We start from the raw sequence: 20,127 nt of genomic DNA, 5'->3' as shown, positions 1-20,127 counted from the left end.
GTGTGTGTGTGTGTGTGTGTGTGTGTGTGTGTGTGTGTGTGTGTGTGTGTGTGTGTGTGTGTGTGTGTGTGTGTGTGTGTGTGTGTGTGTGTGTGTGTGTGTGTGTGTGTACCCTCTACCACCATCATAACAAAAGACAGGGAAACAATATTTGCAGAATGGTAATCATCTGCAGAACAATATGTGGTGCTTCATAACGGTGAATAACTATATCGCTGTCATGACACTTTGACAGCAGCCCTGGGGATTTTGCTGGGATAAAAGGTGATATTTTCTGATTCACAGCCCATCTATACTTAAATAAAACTGATGTAATATCTCAAATAAAACTGCAAAAGCCAAAAGAGTCTGTCAGGAATCCCTAGTCAAGAGCCGTCACCAGATGACAACTTCAATTTGTGTTAAAACTCTCCAATGCAAACTTGTTTTTATGGTGGATTTTATTTAACATTGAGATTATAGTACTTTTTAAGGTGTCAGGTGAGGAGTGCAAACCTGCTTATAATCTTTATTTTTGGAAAAGATTAGATGAAAAGTATACATTTGTGTTTTCATTTATGCATATAAGCAACAATACAGGTCGATTAAATGAATGCTATTGTAAAATAGTACAGGAAATTCCAAATAACGCCTAATAGAAAGCATTGATCCCCATATCAAAAATACTGCTTATGTAAAAGTCATTTTCCAAGGATATATTTTAAATATTAAGAAAGAGAAATGAGGACACAAACAGCCGTATGAATTATTTTATTTATTCTGTGTCAGGCCAAGATACAGATAGAAAGACTGTAAAGATAACATTTGGATAAACCTGGATAATGGATGATATTTTGATGGTAAACAAATACAACATATAAAATGAAAAAACAAATAATATAAAAAGTTAAAAAGCATTTTCTGAGGTTGCATTTCTTCACATAAACCAGGGAGTTATAAAGCAAATGAATTGATTTAATTTTACTTGCCTTCATTCTCTATATTTTTCAAGGTATTCCAGTTTGAAACATGACACATCTTTATCTATCATCCTGTTTTCCCTGTGCCTCTCTTTATCTATCATCCTGTTTTCCCTGTGCTCACTTAGACACATTAGAAAGCTGCCGAGTACTTATCTAAACTGAAGCCTGACATTAGAAAGCTGCCGAGTACTTATCTAAACTGAAGCCTGAATTCAGTATCTGTTCCTGCATATGTGATGTGTTGGGACAGCATTTGTTCATTTTATTGTGCTGACAGACTTAGAAATGCCTTGAACATTATTCAGGAAGTATTCAGACCCTTTACATAGGTTAAAGAACTGATAATACACTGTGAAAATACTCGGCAAAGGTTAGTGGTTATTGATTTTAAAACACCATAAGAACATAAAAAACAGTACAAAACGATAAAAAAAATAGTATAGTATTGTAATTCATACATTATACAACTGCATAATTAAAGAAAAACACAATAAAACATTATATTGTGCGTAAGTGTACTCATGAGTGTACAAACTGTTCCTACCTCAAAATCAAATCCCAAATAAAAACACATAATAGGATAATGTCATAAAGCTTGAGAGAACTGCATATGTGGATTGTTGGACTTATTGGTTGTTTTGTAATATAAAAATAGTTGAAACATTTTTCTTGCTGTTTTGTATATAAAGTATTCGATCATTATTTATCGTAATGTTTAGTTCAATTCAGGAGTTGTTTATGCTTTTGTTCTGAAAGGCAGCTTCAGGCACTGTGTGATTTGGGTATTGGAGATAAATGGATATTTGGGTATTTTACCAGGGAAAAATAGGACCTGGAACCTTTATCTTTATCTTTGTATTTTTCGATTGAGGAAATCTAAAAAAATAAACTGCATACCAAATCCCTACCTGGACGATGGACTCTATCCCGCATTCAATTCACTATCTGCTGCTTCAGTGGCAGTTTGATTTTTTGTTTGTTTTGGTGCAAATTGTTCATACATGCGTTTCAAATTGTGACAAAAAAAAAGAAAATGTTAATTTTTTCACAGCTGCAATTGCAGTTTGTATCCATCCAATGTAACTGTAAAACTTTGGGTGTAACATCTCTCCATTTCCCCCATGACTCGTCAAATATACGGGACGTCGCTGGGATTGTCCCCTATTCTCCTGGGCTGCAGTCGAATAGTCCATTTAGCTTAAGAACCTTCCTAACCGAGTGAAATGACCCGGAAGTCCCTCAGTAGCAGCCATGATAAGTGCCGTTCCAATTCTCTAGAGATAGGAAAGGAGGTTTCAAACTTCCTTAATAACCTCCTTTAGCTTAGGAACCACTGGACCTCCCTCACCGAAAGGAGAGGAGGAAATGCTGCCCCACAATGCATTGCAGCCGCAGCATTTGCCGTCACTCAACAGTCGGCCGTTCACGGAAACAACCGATTATGACCGAGAAATTATATCATGAAAGTTACGGTGCTTATTAAGCATTTTAAAACGTATGTGGTAAGTTGCCAAAGTGCTTTGTTTTGAACGATCATCAGTATTATAATCAAAAAGAGAAATATGAACGTTAGTTTTTACTGAAATGATCAAATAAAGTCAACATTTCACTGAGCTGTGTGGGGTTTGTTCAACTTTTAAAAGATGTTTGAATGGTGATATACACAGTGATAGATGTTAAGGACTAACGTTTATAATAAATACATTTGTATTGATTTTAAGATCTTTAGTTCATACAATCATACGTATTGGGATCATTAGTATTAATGTGGACCGGAGGGAGAGGGTGACGAGCATAAGTTTCACTTTCCTTTTTTATTTCAATTCCAACTTTGGTCATGAAGAATATGTTTCTCTGTTGTTCATAAAGCATAAAGCAGCAGCATCAGAGCACGGTGCAGAGTCTCTAGATGAGTTTACAGTAGTCCCTCGTTCTTATTGAACATCCATGTTGTAGTCCGCTATAGAAAACTGTAGTTTCCATAGTTTCCCCACAGCAGCAGACGCACATTTATGACGTCCGCTGGCGCATCATAAACGCGCCGGATAGTGAAAGTGCAGTCGGATTCTCTAAAGTACTGCAGTCTCTTCTCCTAAGTCCTTTTGAATTCTCCTATCCACTATCCCTTAACCCCGTGACGTTTCACTCAGAGGTCAAGGAATAGGAGATAGGGTTATTTTTGGACTATTTGACTGCAGCCCTGGAGTCCTGAAATAACACAACCAACCTGTACAAGTTCAGTATGACCACCAGGAAGTTCTTGAGGGCGAAGAAGCACAGCATCTGGTGGAAGACGTGGAAGTAGATCATGACAGTGAGCCTGACCACCAGGAAAGGCCCGTCTTGGATAAACAAAGCCTGCGCGATAGTCCACAAGTCTGTGCTATGTTTGCTTAACATGGTCACTTCCTGAGACCCCTCCTCACAATCATTCCTTGGCTTTGTGTTCACCACTATGTTGAGAAAAGAGACAAAAAACAGATGGTCAGAAAGAAAGGAACAGTGTTTTTGTTAAAAATAAAAAGCCTGAACATGGACATAGGTTGAAAAAAAGCTTATTATTAAATCTGTTTGCACTTATTTTCCTTATATGTGAGCATGCCTGTGCTTTCACTGTTATATACATTGTATCAAGGTGTCCTTGAGATTCCTATGAATGCCACACTTTATGATTTTGGTTTCCATGCAGATAGTTTGAATTGTTTGCTGCATTTTTGTGACAGACCGTAAACTACAGTAATAGTGAACTATAGTTAATGTACTTTTTGGTGTCTGCATGGTCAATTATAATCTTTCAACCAAAGATTTTAGGCAAGTCTATAAAGTGTTAAACAAAAAAGACAAGACATTTCAAGCAGATGGAAATCATTTAATATAAATTGTTTCAGAAAAGCTACCTAAATAAACCTAACTTTGCTTTTTATTCCAAAACAGATTACTCTGGTTTTGCAGCTGCGTCACATAGTTACTGCACTTGTTTTCAAAAAAGTATTGTCCGCACGAGGGTAGCGACCTTATTATACATCCATGGCAGCGACCCGCAGATTTAACACTGACCTCAGCTAACACTCAGGAAACAGAGTGCGGAGTCGGTACAACAAATGTGTAACCCTATGCGATATGGTTAGAAGGAAGCTAAATGTGCCTCGGCATAGTATAAACACTACCAATGAATCAATGGTTAAATCAGCCAGAGAGTCGGAAACTCAAACACACCTATAGGTGCATGGTGGATGATATTGCTAGCATGCTAATGTGGCTCCTTAGGTGACTTCTACGGTAACTGAGGAACTTTAGGGTTTCATTCAGTTTGAGCTTGTTTAGAGGTGGACTGGTCTAATCCCAAATAGAAGGAGAGTAGAAGGGATAACTTACCGTTCACCGTGTGGTGATTAAAACAACGTTAGTTAAAAAGAAAACGGTGATCATAACTGTATATGCACATACAAACATTACAGTCAAGTTACATCACAGAAACATGGCCTCCACTCTGACCACCCTGCCAGGGTCGGCTCTAGAACAAATCGAATGGGGGGGAAATAATTTACCACGGGGGGCACACACTGCCGTCAACAACCCAACACACAAACACCAACGCAACTTCAATTTCAAAAAACATGCTGTGAAGTCTATTGTCTTTCAAACACATGACTTGCACGACCACAGAAACATATGGACATAGGCCACCATATACAAAAGTGTGCAAATGTATTTTGTATCCTATCCATGTGAACATGTTTTAGGTGGGGATGGACCTAACCTCCTCTAGGAGGGTCTGGGGGCAAGCTCCCCCGGGAAGATTTTTTTTTAAATATTGAAGTTAAATGCATCAATCTGGTGCACTTTGAAAGCAAAATTAAGAGATCTATGGATAGCCTACATCTCTCAACACCCATATGAAACAGAACTGTAAACAGATGTACTTTTTCTTTATGGATATTTTACTAATCACTCCCCTTTTAAACTGTATTCTTGTGTTACTGTCCTATAGTATTTCATACCGTTTTTCATTTATTCTCTTATTTTTTAATAACTATAATGATCATATAAAGGTGTTGCTCGCAAATAATTGTTTACATAAATGGTGACCAAACCGTTTGAGACCCACTGAGATAACTTACACTAAAGTTAACTATCTAAACACTGAGAGAGTCCTTTACCTCACTGAGCTGACGTTATAAGATCCTCTAAGTCTGACAGGTGGACAGAAACAGCTCTTTATATCCGTTAGCATAGCTAGCTAACCAGATGCTAACAACAACGTTACCGCTCGCGCACTCACAAAATGCGCACACAGAGCCGAGCTTGAATGAAACACAGAGACCCAGAAGTACGTACTGTACTGTATATCATATTATTTTCGATGGCTTTACTGTATAATCAGTATAACAGATGAACAGATCGCCACTCGCTTTCATCTAAACACACAGCCACGTAATGATAACAAAACAAAGGTCGGGGGTCATTGGTCAAGCAACACACCAATCAGAGAGCAGCAGTGAGCACACCTCAGGCTGTGTTTTGTATTCTTTATTTCTGATTTATTTCAAACAAAAAACTTTTCGTGGAGACGTTTTCACTTATATGATTAAAAAAACGGCAAAGTGGCAAGGCTTTCCCGCCCTGCGTTGGGGTGTCACAGTGACTCATTTGGGGGGGCATGGCCCACAAATGACCCCCCATGACGCCGACCCTGCACCCTGCTGTTTTAAAAAAGAAAGAAAATGTGTTCTACTCTAAATCTATGTCTATGACACACTTACTGAACTCATTAAAACGTTAAGAACCACTCTGCATTGCAGCATAACGGTGTGTTTACACACTGTATAAACACGTTTTCTTTGGCTTAAATAGTGGTCTGGGGTCATACATTGATTCATAAGCTTTTTTTGTTCAATGGCTTTAGTTATTTGTCTCTTTTTCTGGTTCATTCTAATGAAGGGGAAATTAGCGGTTTTAAACTATAGGCCTATTTATAATTGATGATTGGTTGTACACCAAGGCAAATCATTGTTGGTTTGGCCATTAGGGTTCATGTAGCTGATTTTAATGCATACATTGACATTTAATGCAGTTTATTTTGGATCCTAATTATCGTAAACATGTGTAGAATAAACCTGCATTCTTGATTTGTTGCATTCTCCAACCCTTCTTGCCTGTGGGGAAAAGCTGTCTACCATTTGTCTTGTGTTTGGACATTCTTCTTTACTGTATAGACCACTAAGGCAAGTTTGTGTAGGCCTCAACCTTTTCAACTTTCTCTGGGTTCATAGCATGCTCTCCACAGAGTTGTATATATAGTGTTAACAGTCTATGGCTCTATCAGACTCCTGAACATATTGCACCTGTACGTCCACACTTGCTATGTTTACGTGGCATTCAAACAAAGTGGACACGACTGACTAAAAAAAAGACACGCCCACATGAGTGGACACAAACTGAAGAAAAAGCAGCTTCATCTGTAAACACAACAGAGCTCGGAGTATTACATCTCTAAGTGCTCTGAATGCACTATAGGATAAGATACCATTATCATCCCAGTAGGGAGATGCAGACGGTAAAGCTACAGATAAAAGTTTCACTGTTAAAAGTCTCATCATCCATTTTTACATTATTGAATGTTGGGTTATGAATCATTTATAATAAAGGGGCCTTGTCTTTTCCGAGAACAGAGTTGTGCTGTTTCTAATCGTGTTACAATGTTACAATTGTAAAATGTGTGGGCGGGTATTTTGTGTGCTTATTATAAAAGGTTGCAGAACGACAGCTGCAAGTTGGGTCTTGCCTGATAACGGCTTTCTCTTATCAGCCGAGTTGAGCACTGGTGACATTGAATCTATTAATATCATGAATATATAGGACTGGATTTCATCCTGTAGACTGTCATCATTTATACAAAGTCCTCAAGTACATCCTTCCTGTTAGTAATTTATGTCAGTTGTGATTCGTTTTTAGAACAATGTGTCGGTAATACGGACTTAACTGTGGCTTGGGAGATGAACACAGACTTACGGGTTAAAATTTGACAAAGCTAGAGATAGGGGCGTTTTCAGTCAGACTACTATTTACTGTTTCTTAGAGCGGGCCTGGAAGCTGCTGACTAAACACATTGTTGGATTGTGTGACACTATAACAAATACACAGCTGTATCTGCTTTATAATCACCAAAGTAATTAGTTTAAGACGCAAACACACACGTACCAGCCAGATGTAGCGGGAACTGCAACATGCTCCAAGTCCATACAGCTAAAATGATGTAGACCAGGTTAGGATGGCTCGCTCTGGAAAAGAAAACAGAAAACATAGTCAAGGTCAGTCCTGTGAGTTCAAATAAGTGTCAATAGGAAGATGCTAATTGCAGTTAATGCATTGATGTCCTGAGCTGGGCACACAGTTAAGGAAACTTCCCCTTCTACATCTTTGCATCTAGTGTTCATAAATAAGTGTTAAAGAGGCCCTATTATGCTTTTTAGGGTTTTCCCTTTCCTGGAGTGTGTTTGAGCAATTGCTCTTTCATTGGATTTTAATATTATTCAATAATATAAAGTTAGTTTTATGGCCGGAAAATAAATGTATGATCATTTTAGAGTTGTAGTTTGTCAATTTTGTGGCAATTATGCATATTTGTATCTTCCTGGTATTAAAGCGGTACAGTAGTCATATCATATAACAATTTTTTATGTTTTTTATGTAAAAAGTAGCTAGTATCTATGAGTGTTAAATACATTTAATGTAGTGAAAAGAACAATATTCAAACAAAAATATAAATATGCTACTTATCCTAAAGTACAGCAAAAATATTCGCCACTCACTTGACATCAGACAGTGTCTCGCAAGTGAATTCGAGGATGTCTGCCGCAGTGCCAACGAAAATTAAGAGAAGCTGCGAGAGCTCGCCACGTGTGACTCCGCCCCCCCGTGGGAGGACCCACTTCCCCACGATGAGGAGGAGGAGCAGGGACTGATGAAGACCCAAGATCCAATCGTTGGAGCAGACAGTCGATATCATCCGGTTAAAGAACTGTAGAAGGAACATAGATTGAGTTTTGTCAATAACTTAGACTAACCCTCTTACACTACATTCATCCCCTAATGTGCAGTTACCTCTCAGCCCGTGCAATGCTAACAGTTTCTGATATGATTGTAGCTATTTAGAGGTAATATCAATTAAAGTGGAGGTGGGAATAGACATTTTTCCTCCTCATCAAGACCTATTTCTTGTAGCCAAAACAAAAGAGACACATTATATTAAGATTGAAAAAAAGAAATCGTTAATACACAAATCAAACCAAATGATAGAAACTGAGTTGGGGCCAGAACAAACAATGTGTCTGTCTCTCAATACTTTCTGGCATCTTTAAAAAAAAAGGCTCAATAATGCAAACAGCTTTGCACTGTAGTCAAACACGAGCAAACCGGAACTGTCTTCAATAGCTTTTGGACTACAGTATAGGTTAATGGCAGAGGAAAATAACCTGTATAAATAGGATTTTTGTCCAAAAAGAACATTGTAGTGTATCACAAGAGTTATCTGTATGAAACTCCAGTTTGTTGTAGAACGTGGACTTTGTTTTTGTAACTGAAACACAATAACGAGCTGAGGCATGCAGACTAGGGCTGCAAAAGATATCGTGTCGTGACGATAATCGCGTTATGCGCATCCGCGATATTCACATCGCAGGACGTGCGATTTCTTTTAGGACGTGCGATATTAAGTAGGCAAATTAACTCAAACACGTCATGTTACAATTATGTTGCTGCTCGCTACAAAAGGAAAACTCGCGCAGCTCTCATGTCAGGGGTACTTGAGTGAGTGACATGCAGGCTCTGCATGCACAGCAAACCACCAACCACAATCATTCTTGATCAGATCACAGCAGGATAACCGAGCTAGCTCAGCTTGTTGCTCTGATAACTTTAAATCCAGAAGTCCGTGACTAAAATACTTCATCCGGTTAAATATCGTTAAAAAAATACCAATTGTATAGCATTAAAGTTCAATAAAGGATGGTTTGCGGACCAAAAAACGGTCTTTTCTTCAATTCCTGTATTTTTTCATATCGCAGGGGAAGAAAATATGTCAGTTTTTTCCAATATCGTGCAGCCCTAATGCAGACCGTTTTTGGAGTTGTGCCCCAACAAATATTAGCTTCCTGATCCCCTGAGCTTAAAGGGTGTGGTGGTGGTCAGCTGGTGTTTATATTAAGCCATTTTAAAAGGTTCCCTCTTCCTGTTATTGGTTACATGGGTTTGTCAGGCTCTTAGGTTTGTTACAATTGGCAAAAAGTCACTGCCCTCTCATTTGTATCTCTTTGTAAATTATGTTTTGTTTTTGCATTCGACGGTTTGCTCTCAGTTCTGTCTATTTTCACGGGAAGCTAAACACAAAGAAGGCACTCATTGACATTGGGTCAGTCACAGATACAATTGCGTACTTCTTCATTTTTAATTCTGCCGTTGATGCTGTTCATAATAATTGCCTTGTTTGTCTGAGAACTGGCACAGTGAGTTCCTATAAGTTATTTGTTTGTATTTCTGGTTGTAATGTTGCGTTTCTCTGACCTGTGGAGTTCCTCAAGGACCAATAATTGGGCCTATTTTATTCTTATCCACATGCTACAGTATTGATACGTACAAATACATACATAATTGCATTCCTTCACCCCTGTTTTTTCACTTCCTTTTTCCCAGTTTTAGAACATTTTGAAGTTACATCCCCACAGATTCCCCTTAAATTCAAAGCAATGCTCCATCTAATTGCAAAAGGGATGCATCCTTAGTGTCTGATCTTAATGAGGATGCCTGCATTTATAATTATTAAGGACATATAAATAACAAGGACTAGGACATCCCATGTCTAATGAAACTAAAGCAAGTTGTATATTTCTTAGACATATGTTCTATACAAAACAAACATCCCTGATCATGTTACAAGCACAGTTGACTGACTGTTTAAGTTGTGTGGACCTTAACTCAAAATGTCCACCAGAGATAACAACAAGGGGCGGGGGGTTTCTTCTTCTCGGCATCCAGGCCTGTATTTGTTGGAAGATGCTGTGTCTCTTGATGTTCATGTTATTCTCATCGGCATTCACTCCAAGTAGCTCTGAGTAACTCTCCTCAGCGATCTGATATTCCCCAGAACTGGCTTCCAATCAGCTATAAGATCTACACATCCACTTCACTCAACCACAGTCTGTTTGACACTGAAGATCAACAGTATGGTGTTGCATAAAGTAAAGAGAAGTGCGAGTAACTTAGCACTAAGAAAGACACATTTTACTTTAATGGCAGTGTTGACTGTTTGGTTTTTCTACAGTAAATTGCAGGCAAATTGCATGATTTGCCTGCATGAGAGAATCCGTTCAATAGTTTTACCACTTATCTTTCATTGTAAAAATCTTTCAAAAAACACAGAAAAGTAGTAGAAAACTAGATTTGATTGAATCATGTATCATCATTTTAATATCTGTGTGTTCAATATGAAGATCGCCAGCAAGTAGTTAGCTCGGCTTGGCATACAAACAGAAACTTGGGATAAACAGCAAACCTGGATCTATAGGAACATATGCATCATATCAGCCCTTGGAAGTAAAAACTGGAGTCTATTTTCCTGGAAATCTCACAGAGAAATTCTAGAGAAATCTGCACTTTTATGTTCGGTTTCATTTTTAGGAGCTTGTGGTTAGTTTAATTTCCACAAATATGTTGCATCTGCAATATAAATGACATCCAAGAAAATCCTGGAACACCTTTTTTAATGCTTGTTCATTTCTGTTTTTGTCGGGCACATCAAAAATATGATTTAGAATAGGAGGCAAATAAAGTAAAACGCACCTTTTAGTCTATCATTCTTACCATCAGGGCGTCTGGGTTTGTTTCATTTCCCACGGTCCTGTTCAGAGTCAACAGCTTACGCATATTCTCCCAGGAGTCAAGCTTTTTGCACTGAAAACCATGAGAAGAAGATTTGAACACACTTAATTGTACTTTTCTATATAAACATAAAAGCTAAAACACTAAAGAAGAATTCAATGGAGTCAATGCATAATTGAATGACTGCAGTGATGTGTGCTAACATCTAGAGCAGGGGTGTCAAACTCAAGGCCCGGGGGCCAAATCCGGCCCGCAACCTCATTTTATGTGGCCCCGCAAGACCTTGCAAAGAATATAATGTTTATTATACGGTTACATGGGGATTTACAGAAGCACGTTGCCCATAAACTACATGTCCCACAATGCATCTGAAATTTTACTTTTATCTTAGAATTGAACTTTTTCTCAGAATTATATTTTCTTTTCTTCAAAATGTAATTTTTTTTTCAAAATGTCACTTCTTTTTTTTGTTTTTCCAGAATGTGGCGTTTCTTTTTAAATAATTTTGTGACACTCACTGAAAAGACTAGACTTCTGCTTTCAGACGTAGTTAATTATGAAGTTATTAGCCTATCCGATAATAATCCAATTTCATTTCAAACCTTTATTTATACAGATAAATCCCATTGAGATCATTGATCTCTTTTTCAAGGGAGACCTGCTCAAGTAGTTCCACATGAAACATAATTAAAAACATAAACAGAACAACAAAAGGACATCATACAGCATCATTTACATAATTATCCACATAAACAGGTACCAATAGCTTCCGATTGACTAGTATCCAACCGAGCTTTAAAAACATTTAGTGGCACCAGATTGTTCAGTTTCCATTTAATTTGCAGACTATTCCAAGACAGAGGAGCTGCGCATCTAAAAGCTGTCTTCCCTAAGACAGTCCTAGCAGTTGGCACATTTAATAAAACCACAGCATTCGATCTCAGGCAGTAGCCACTTACAATTTTCCGTGAGATCAGGGAGCAGATATAAGATGGAAGTTTCCCTAACATGGCTTTGTATATAAAAATGTACCAGTGACTGAGTATGGGCATAGATATGTCTCATAATTATTTGTGTGAACATAAAAATAATTTGTGTGTAAATATGTGATTTGTAAATGTAAAACACCATCCACAAATGCATTTAAAAGATTTGCAAACTCACAAAAAAATGTGCAAGTGTAAAACGGATCTGCAAATACGCTAAATATTTTCACAAATAAAAAAATGATCTGTGAATATCTTTTTAACATTTACAACTTTCGATCAGGCATTTGTGAATCCATTTTGTATTTGTCGACCAAAAATGCGCTTGCGGATCTCAAATCTCTGCTCGTGGATCTCAAATCTCTGCTCGTGGATCTCAAATCTCTGCTCGTGGATCGTCTTTTTACACACACGGAATTTTGAGACATATTTTCCGCCGGTCTCGGCTAAAATCTACTCGTGTCACTCGGTTATTTTCGGAAACCATGTGATTGCCCGCTGATGACGACATTTCCGCATGATTTCAAAGTAAGAGCATGATGGTTTGTATAATGCTCTGTTTTTATATTATAATGAACAGCGGAACGTTAGATGCATTTTTTATCACCATCATCATCATGTTATAGTGATACAGTTAGTTTGTGTTAGTTTATTGGTTCAATACAGCATATATCGAACTCTCATGGGTGAATACTTCAATGTCCCGCTTCATTGTAGGATTTCTGCCATGTCTCTACCACTTTAGTTTGACCATCTCTGTTATTAAGTTACGGAATACTAAATAAATAAGTAATTAGATACATTACCGTTACTGGCCGCGCTCATAATTGTGGTTTCATCCACTTGAATGTGAGCAGTCTGTTAGGTAAACTAGATTTTGTCCGTATCTGGGCGAGCTCGACTGACGCTGACGTCATTGTCTTATCTGAAACATGGCTAAACAAGTCTATTTTGGCCTCTGACATTGCCTTAAATGGTTTTAATGTGTATCGTACCGACCGGCCTAATAAAGGTGGTGGCGTTGCCATTTATGTTAAGAATAAGTTCAGTGTAACCACATTAGTTTCCAAATCGATCAGTAAGCAATTTGAATTTTTAGCCACAAATATAGAAGTGGCAAAGGGTCAACAGGTCATGGTGGTGAGTTGTTACAGACCCCCCTCAGCTGTCAAAGACTCCTTGTCTTCACTAGCAAATCTTTTATCACAACTCGACTACAAGGAAATAGTGCTACTTGGAGATTTTAACTGGGACTGGTTAACTGCAGTGTCAGAGGATTTTAAAAACCTTTGTATCTCATTGAATGTTACTCAGATTGTGGACAGTCCTACTCGCCCAAATATTAAGTCCCCTAATAAATCCTCCCTAATTGATCTAATTTTAACTAATGTTCCTCATAAATATTCATCTGTGGGAGTATTTGCAAATGATCTGAGCGATCACTGTGTTGTAGCCACAATTAGGGACACTAAGGTCCAAAAGGTTAAACCTCGCATTATCATTAAGAGAGACATAAAACATTTTGTGGAGCAGGGTTTTGTGCATGATCTGTTTGATTTTGATTTGAGTAAAATCGATTTGTGTGCTGATGTGGAAACCGCATGGTCTTATTTTTATCTTGGTTTTATGGAGATCATTGATAGACATGCACCCCTGCGTACATTTAGAGTGAAGGGACGAGACAATCCTTGGTTTTCTGCTGAGCTGTCTAGTCTCCTTCATGAGAGAAACAAGGCCTGGGCAAAGGCTAGGAAATCAGGCTCAGAGATAGAATGGCTGCGTTTTAGGCAGCTAAGGAATAGTTTCACTTCAAATGTCAAAAGTGCAAAGTCGAAGTACTATTTGTCAGTTACCACAGAAAACCTAAATAATCCTAGGACATTTTGGAAAGCAATAAAATCGATATCAACCGGTGAGATCTATAATGAGCTACCTCCGTGCCTTACCACAGCATCTGGCTCTATATCGGACAGGGCTACTATGCTAAATTGCTTTAATGAGCATTTTGTGTCCTGCGGTTCTATGTTTGATTCTGTGACTAACTCTGCTTCTGTGAACACTACAGTCTGTGACTCTGAACAATGTGGTCTGGAAAACCCTTTCAGTTTTACTCCTTTTCCTGTCAATGTTGTTCATGAAGCCTTATCTAAGCTAGACCCTAGGAAACCGGCTGGCCCGGACAACTTAGAACCTTTCTTTTTAAAGATAGCTGCAGATGTTATTGCTCCACCTCTTACTACTCTTTTTAACCTCTCCCTCAGCACAAATACAATTCCAAAAGTATGGAAGTCTGCTTATGTCTTGCCTTTACTGAAAGGAGGGGAGGCAACTATTTTAAATAACTATAGGCCAATCTCTAAATTGTCAGTTCTGGCTAAGGTGCTCGAATGACTTGTGAGTGAACAAGTAAAGGAGTTTTTATGTACAAAAACAACACAGCCGTTAGCTCTTAGCACTCAGAGCTCTTTATATCTGTTCGGAAACTAGACAAAAGTTAAACAAGTACAAACCACAGACTGTCTGTGTCACGGTGAATACAGTCGCTGGTTTATTTATGTCTGTATAGGCCGTTGTTGTGAGTGTGGACGGTCTGAGCATATATAACGTTAGCTTAGCCAAGCTACATTTAGAAAACACACATTTTAAAAGGGGTTTTGCCTGCCGTCTGTCTGCAGACTTGTCAAAGCATTAATTCATGGTTTTTACTAACCGGTATCAGTATGTTGTTACGTCGGCATCATTTTGAAACGTGTATTACAATTAAATCACGGTCAAATATGTTCATCTTGTTGTAGTTGTCGTCAGTGTGCGAACTATACCACGGTCTCCGGGGGAGCCGGGATTTATTTTATTTTTTGCGGGGGGGGGGGGGGGGGGGGGGGGAATACTGATCCGTGCATTAATAGCAACAGCACAGACATAGGCCTATTATAAAGAGAAAATCTGTTGCACACAGGGTGGTGCCACAGGTCTACATTTACATGAAAGGTCCCGATGGATCATGTTCATGTCAACAGATTTCCCGAGCATGTATGGGCTACGCAAACTTCAATCAACTTGATAATAAATAATCCACGGACCACCAATGTAATGTTTGACTGTTTAATTAAATAAACTTAAAATGACTCAAAAACAGGCTACATTGTTTCACATGGGCTATAGCCTATTATGGCTGTAGCCCACACAGAGCCGAACACACGCGATAAGAGCAGCCAGCGGCACCAACCATGAACAATATTAATATTAATAATACAGCTATAGCACAACACAACCCTCTCACTGCCTGGAGAGACGCGACGCCACACACACAACACAACGATGCACATAGCTCTTCAGCCCCCAAGTTAACGTTAGCTGTCAAGTTAGCACTAGCACTGACGTTAGCTCCCTCCTCTCTCGGTTCTGTTGTAGCAGCAGTCACAACGTACGATGTGCTCCCACCAGTTACATTCGGTTGGTCTTCTTGATCGGGTTGTTTGGCCGTCTTTTTAAAGAAATTGCCCAAGGTAAGTTGTTTTTTTCTTTTCGACATGTCAGCAGCAGCAACAATGCCTGGTAAACATGCAGTGCTAACTAAACGAGCTTGTGAGTGAGTGGGTAGTGGGTGGAGCTGCGGGCAGCGTGCAAGCAGGCGACACTTTTTTCATGAATCATAAACTCTAAATATAATTTTATTTCACTTATTTTACACCTTTGGAAAAAAAAAACATGCCCAAATTTATTTGGTCATCATATCAGTATTTTAGAGAGCTCCCCCCAAATTTCACAAACCATGTTCCCAGGGGAGCTCATGTCACCACTAGGGGAGCTATAGCTCCCCCTGCTCCCCTCCAGTTTGCACCCTGGTTGTAGTCCCCTTGCTAGTGATTCTCTCTCTAGTTTAGCAAACTCAGCCCGACTCAGCCTGGTTGTTCTTGGCCCTAGAACCGCGATTTAGTCGGGCCAGAAAAAAGGTGAAAAAGTAGCCCCGGGCCAAAACTAGGCCAAGTGGAAACGCAACCAAAAACGGGCCCCGCACGGCTCGGCACGCTTAAAGCGAGCTACCCGCTGCAGTGGAAACGCGCCATTAGTGAAAGCAAAGCAGCCCTTGCATACAGGGTACAGTGATGGGTTAATGCTTTACAGTTTGTCACAAATCTTAGTGCACTGTGATAGGCGGCATCTAACTTGACCAGGCAATTGGCAGGTGCATTCATATACATCAAATCACCATAGTCCAGCACAGGTAAAAAGGTCACAGTGACTAGCCTTTTCCTGGCCTCAAGTGAGAAACAGGACTTGTTCCTGTAGAAGAAACCTAGCCTAACCCTCAGCTTTTTAAGCAGGTTATTGACATGAAGTTTAGAAGTGAGACAATCATCAAGCCAGATACCTAGGTATTTGTAACAGGTAACCACTTCAAGTTTTATTCCTTGCGTAGTTACAATATCTGGCTCTGGTGTCTTTTTAGCTTTAGAAAAGCTTTAGAAAAGAGCATTACCTTGGTTTTCTCAACATTTAAAAGAAGCTTTAGTTCAGAGAGCTGAGTTTGAATAATGTTAAAAACAGTCTGCAATTTAACATCAGCCTCTTTAATCGAGGGACCTGCACAGTACATAACGGTATCATCCGCATAAAAATGTAAAGTAGCTTCATCCACATTTTCACCTAAACTGTTGATGTAGATGGAGAATAAAAGTGCAGAGGCAATCATGTAATATTATACATTATTTTATATATATTACATATAAGTATTTTTATATAGTCTTAAAGTTACAACCGGCCCTTTGAGTGCAATCATAATGCTGATGAGGCCCACGATGAAATTTAGTTTGACACCCCTGATCTAGAGTTTTGCAACCCTCCCACCCATCAACATTTGTGAATAGATAACATGTTTGGGAAGCTTGGGAACTGAGGTTTAAAACTCTGTCTTAGTATTTGCTTTTTTCTACCGGCTGGTCGCTGACATTTCCCGTCTGGTGTGGGAGCTCCAGGATCCAAATGGAGGGAATGATGCTGATGAGAAACAGTAAGATAGGCGGGGAAAACCTGCAAGAGATCCAGCAGAGCTTTAGCAACATAACATCAGAAAGTGGGCACATAGTGAAGAAAGATGTGATACCATAATTCCAAAAAGACAAGCAAAAAATTGTTAATAAATATAAGAATGATGTTGAGCTGAAATGATTAGTTGATTATATGAAAATAGGTCAATTGACTGATAATTAGGTTGCAGTAAAGCAGTGTTTCTCAAACTTTTCATACCAAGGACCACTTAACCAATACAAAAAACACTCACGGACCACCTAACGCCCCAAATATCCAAAAACAAAAAGGCCTGCTTACCACTCCAACAGTTTATAACAAATGACAGCCTAATAATGACAGCTTAACCTTCTCTATATCGCCTCGTTCACACATTGAATCAACAATACAAATACAACTACAGATTATATAAGCATTTCATTCAAATGCCATTTAAAATGCCCTCAGGTTTTACACCTCTTACGAAATGTAGACTACATTTTTTTACGGAGTTTATGTCCGAGCCAACAGACTGCAGACTCACAGATCGAGAGAAATGAAAAACAAACTGCATGTCGTACGACACAAACCTCAAAATAAAATACAGTAAAGCTATGGTTGCAGGTCCTAGTTTAACTCTCTGAGGTCCAAGCCATTTTTTCACATGTTAGGCTCGCCTGGGCTTTTTTTGTAAAAAAGCTATTAAAACATGAACCTTGGTGGCCATCGGCCTGGCCTGCATGGTCTGCCTACAAAACAAAAATAAAAAAACGTTTTTGCAGCCCCAACAACAACAACAACCTCTGATTCATCAACAGACGTCATGTAATGCTTCATTGGATGCATATATTAGATATATAATCTATATCTAACTCCTAAAACATCTAAATCTAATTCCAGCCTGGATAATGTTCATAAAAGACATCCATTGTTTGTTTTATACGCTTCTTGAAATCTAAAATAAAAAACACATAGTTATTCTAGAACAGATAACAAATCGCCTGAAAATGGTACAAACAAGTGGCAACATGTGTGACGAAGGTGTTGCCCTGGGCTATATCATGCAATCAAAAGAAATCAAAAGTTAAACTCACTCCATTGCGGAGATTCCCGCGAGAGTGCGGAAAACTAAAATAAATACATTTATTTCAAATGTGAAATGTTACCAATATACTCATGGACCACCAGTGGACTTTGAGAAACACTGCAGTAAATTAATCAATTGTGAAAATTCTAAATAAAAAACACAAGAAAGTTGATTGCGCTGAATTTCCATTATAAGGATCCTGAATATCAGTAAACAAGGGACTTGAAGCATGATTAAAGTTAATTAAAATGTCCCTTATTTATTCAGGGGGAACTTATGATTTATGATTACCCTCTTTAAGATTTATTTCCCACAAAAAAATTTCTTTCTGCTGTACTGTTAAAATGTCTAAGGGGAAGGAATTCTACGATATTTAGATGTTGTTTTAATATTTGAGAATTATCAGGATAACGTTGTGATTCGCAATTATTTAATCTTGCTCATATCATCCCATGTCTGTGCCCAGCATTTGAAATATTATTATTTGTTGTTCTTGTTTGTCAAATTGTTTGAAGATGTCTTCATTGGCTCTTTCCATGATTCATCATTTTTATTTTATAATGTGCAGCTTGTTTGATAAAGACTGTAGTTGCAGCCCTACACCTGGGTACTTTATCATCACGTCTAATTGAATCTGATTTACTTTATGTAAAATATTTTAATAATTTGAGTCTTTTGTGACTTAAACAGTTTGTCCAGTAGTTCGATTTTTTAAAAGTAGCTCAAGCTATGTTTATGTTAGCTAAGTCTTAATAAATAAACAGGATAACTAAACAAAATGCTGGACATCACTGAGCATAGAAAGGAAATTAATAGGTGGATGCTTAAATTCATAAATAAATACAGTGAAATACAGGCTATTGTTTACAGATTAGTTATGGTCCTTGAGTTCTGGGGTTACACCCTTACACCCCATCCGAACTGCCCCAGGAGGAGGAGAATAGCAGAGGACTGAGAGGAGGGGACAGGCAGGATGCAGGGGTCTATTTGGGGCGGTGGGGGAAGGGTTTAAAAACGGGATAAATGACAAAAGCTTAAATTACTCATGCATACAGCCATAATGTAAATCTGCAAACAAGATTTCTGAGATTAGTTTTACACACAAATACATGCATTACATTAAATGAAACCCTAAAGCATAGCATGCTGATTAACTAACAGCATGCACCACTTCTTACCATTTGTAATCACTTCCACTTTGTCTCTTCAGCGTTACTATCATTTCCACGACAAGCGGCAGAAAGAGGAAAGTTAGGAACCAGTACGTGTTGTCCTTCTTCTCCGATGTCACCCTCCACACGCCGATCAGAGACACCAGGACAAACAAGGCTCTGGTTATAATCGCACATATAGAATTGAAGAGCCCCATGACTGCAGGCTGCAGGTCGCAGATAATCCTGAAGTGAATCTCCTCCTGAGAGTCGGCTCAGCAGCAGTAGAGTGATCAGATGTTGAGTTGAGTTGTTCTGAAAAGAGTCCCCAAACTTTAAGCCACGCCTAGAAAGACACGCACTTCCAGTTGGACCCATAGACTGTGGTTGTACCTGAGGGAGGGGGGCGGGGGATCAGAGAGGAGAGAGGGGAAGGCGCTGAGTTCGTCTGGTAGCCAAGACAGATAGATAGATAGATAGATAGATAGATAGATAGATAGATAGATAGATAGATAGATAGATAGATAGATAGATAGATAGGTTACTTTATTGATCCTAAATTGGGAGATTTTTGCGGTACAGCAGCATTACAAAACAAAGCAATGTACAGAAGAGAAATTAAGACACAGTTCAAAATATTTCTGAAATAGAAATAAAATAGCATTAAAAAATCTAGAAATACACATTTCCAGTAACAAATATAATGCAGGATAATATTGTGCAAGAAATTGATTATTCAATATTAAATTGAATATAAATGTAAAATGTACAGTGGGAGTTTAAGTCCAGTGATAAGCTATAGAGTTATTGCAGTGGGCAGGAATGTTTTCCTGTATTGGTCCAATTGTGACAGCGGAGCTGCAGCAGTCTGTTGGAGAAGGAGCTCCGTTGACTGTCCAGCTGCAGGTGGAGAGGTGGGTGGGGTTATCCATGATGGACAACAGCCTGTTCTGTGTCCTCCTCTCCACCACAGCTTCAAAGGGGTCCAGCTTGATGTCGATTACAGACCCAGCTCTCCTGATCAGTGTATTGATCCTGCTGGTGTCACCGGCTCTGAT

At 38.7% G+C, this 20,127-nt stretch overlaps 1 protein-coding gene across 1 annotated transcript; it reads right to left on the bottom strand.

Annotated features, from left to right (window-relative positions):
• Positions 1–742: 742 nt before the first annotated feature.
• LOC117460054 (transmembrane protein 26-like) lies at positions 743–19,355 on the bottom strand. Its single transcript, XM_034101274.2, has 6 exons — positions 19,097–19,355; positions 16,759–16,855; positions 10,821–10,910; positions 7,775–7,983; positions 7,164–7,243; positions 743–3,415 (listed from the first exon to the last, which is right to left on the bottom strand). Exons 1-6 carry the CDS (start codon positions 19,285–19,287, stop codon positions 3,147–3,149), a joined length of 936 nt encoding a protein of 311 aa, XP_033957165.1. The 5' UTR covers positions 19,288–19,355; the 3' UTR covers positions 743–3,146.
• Positions 19,356–20,127: the final 772 nt, after the last annotated feature.

Source organism: Pseudochaenichthys georgianus, chromosome 15 (genome assembly GCF_902827115.2).
Source record: "Pseudochaenichthys georgianus chromosome 15, fPseGeo1.2, whole genome shotgun sequence".
Taxonomy (NCBI): Eukaryota; Metazoa; Chordata; class Actinopteri; order Perciformes; family Channichthyidae; genus Pseudochaenichthys; species Pseudochaenichthys georgianus.
The sequence above is the reverse complement of the archived record's forward strand: the minus strand, read 5'-3'. Positions and strand labels throughout refer to the sequence as shown.

Coding starts and splice junctions, on each gene's coding strand:
- LOC117460054 (XM_034101274.2), bottom strand. CDS start 19,287: ATGGGGCTCTTCAATTCTATATGTGCGATTATAACCAGAGCCTTGTTT. Junction 10,911..16,758: donor GAAATGTCAGCGACCAGCCG/GTAGAAAAAAGC, acceptor CATGGTTTTCAG/TGCAAAAAGCTTGACTCCTG. Junction 3,416..7,163: donor GTTCCCGCTACATCTGGCTG/GTACGTGTGTGT, acceptor TTCTCAACATAG/TGGTGAACACAAAGCCAAGG.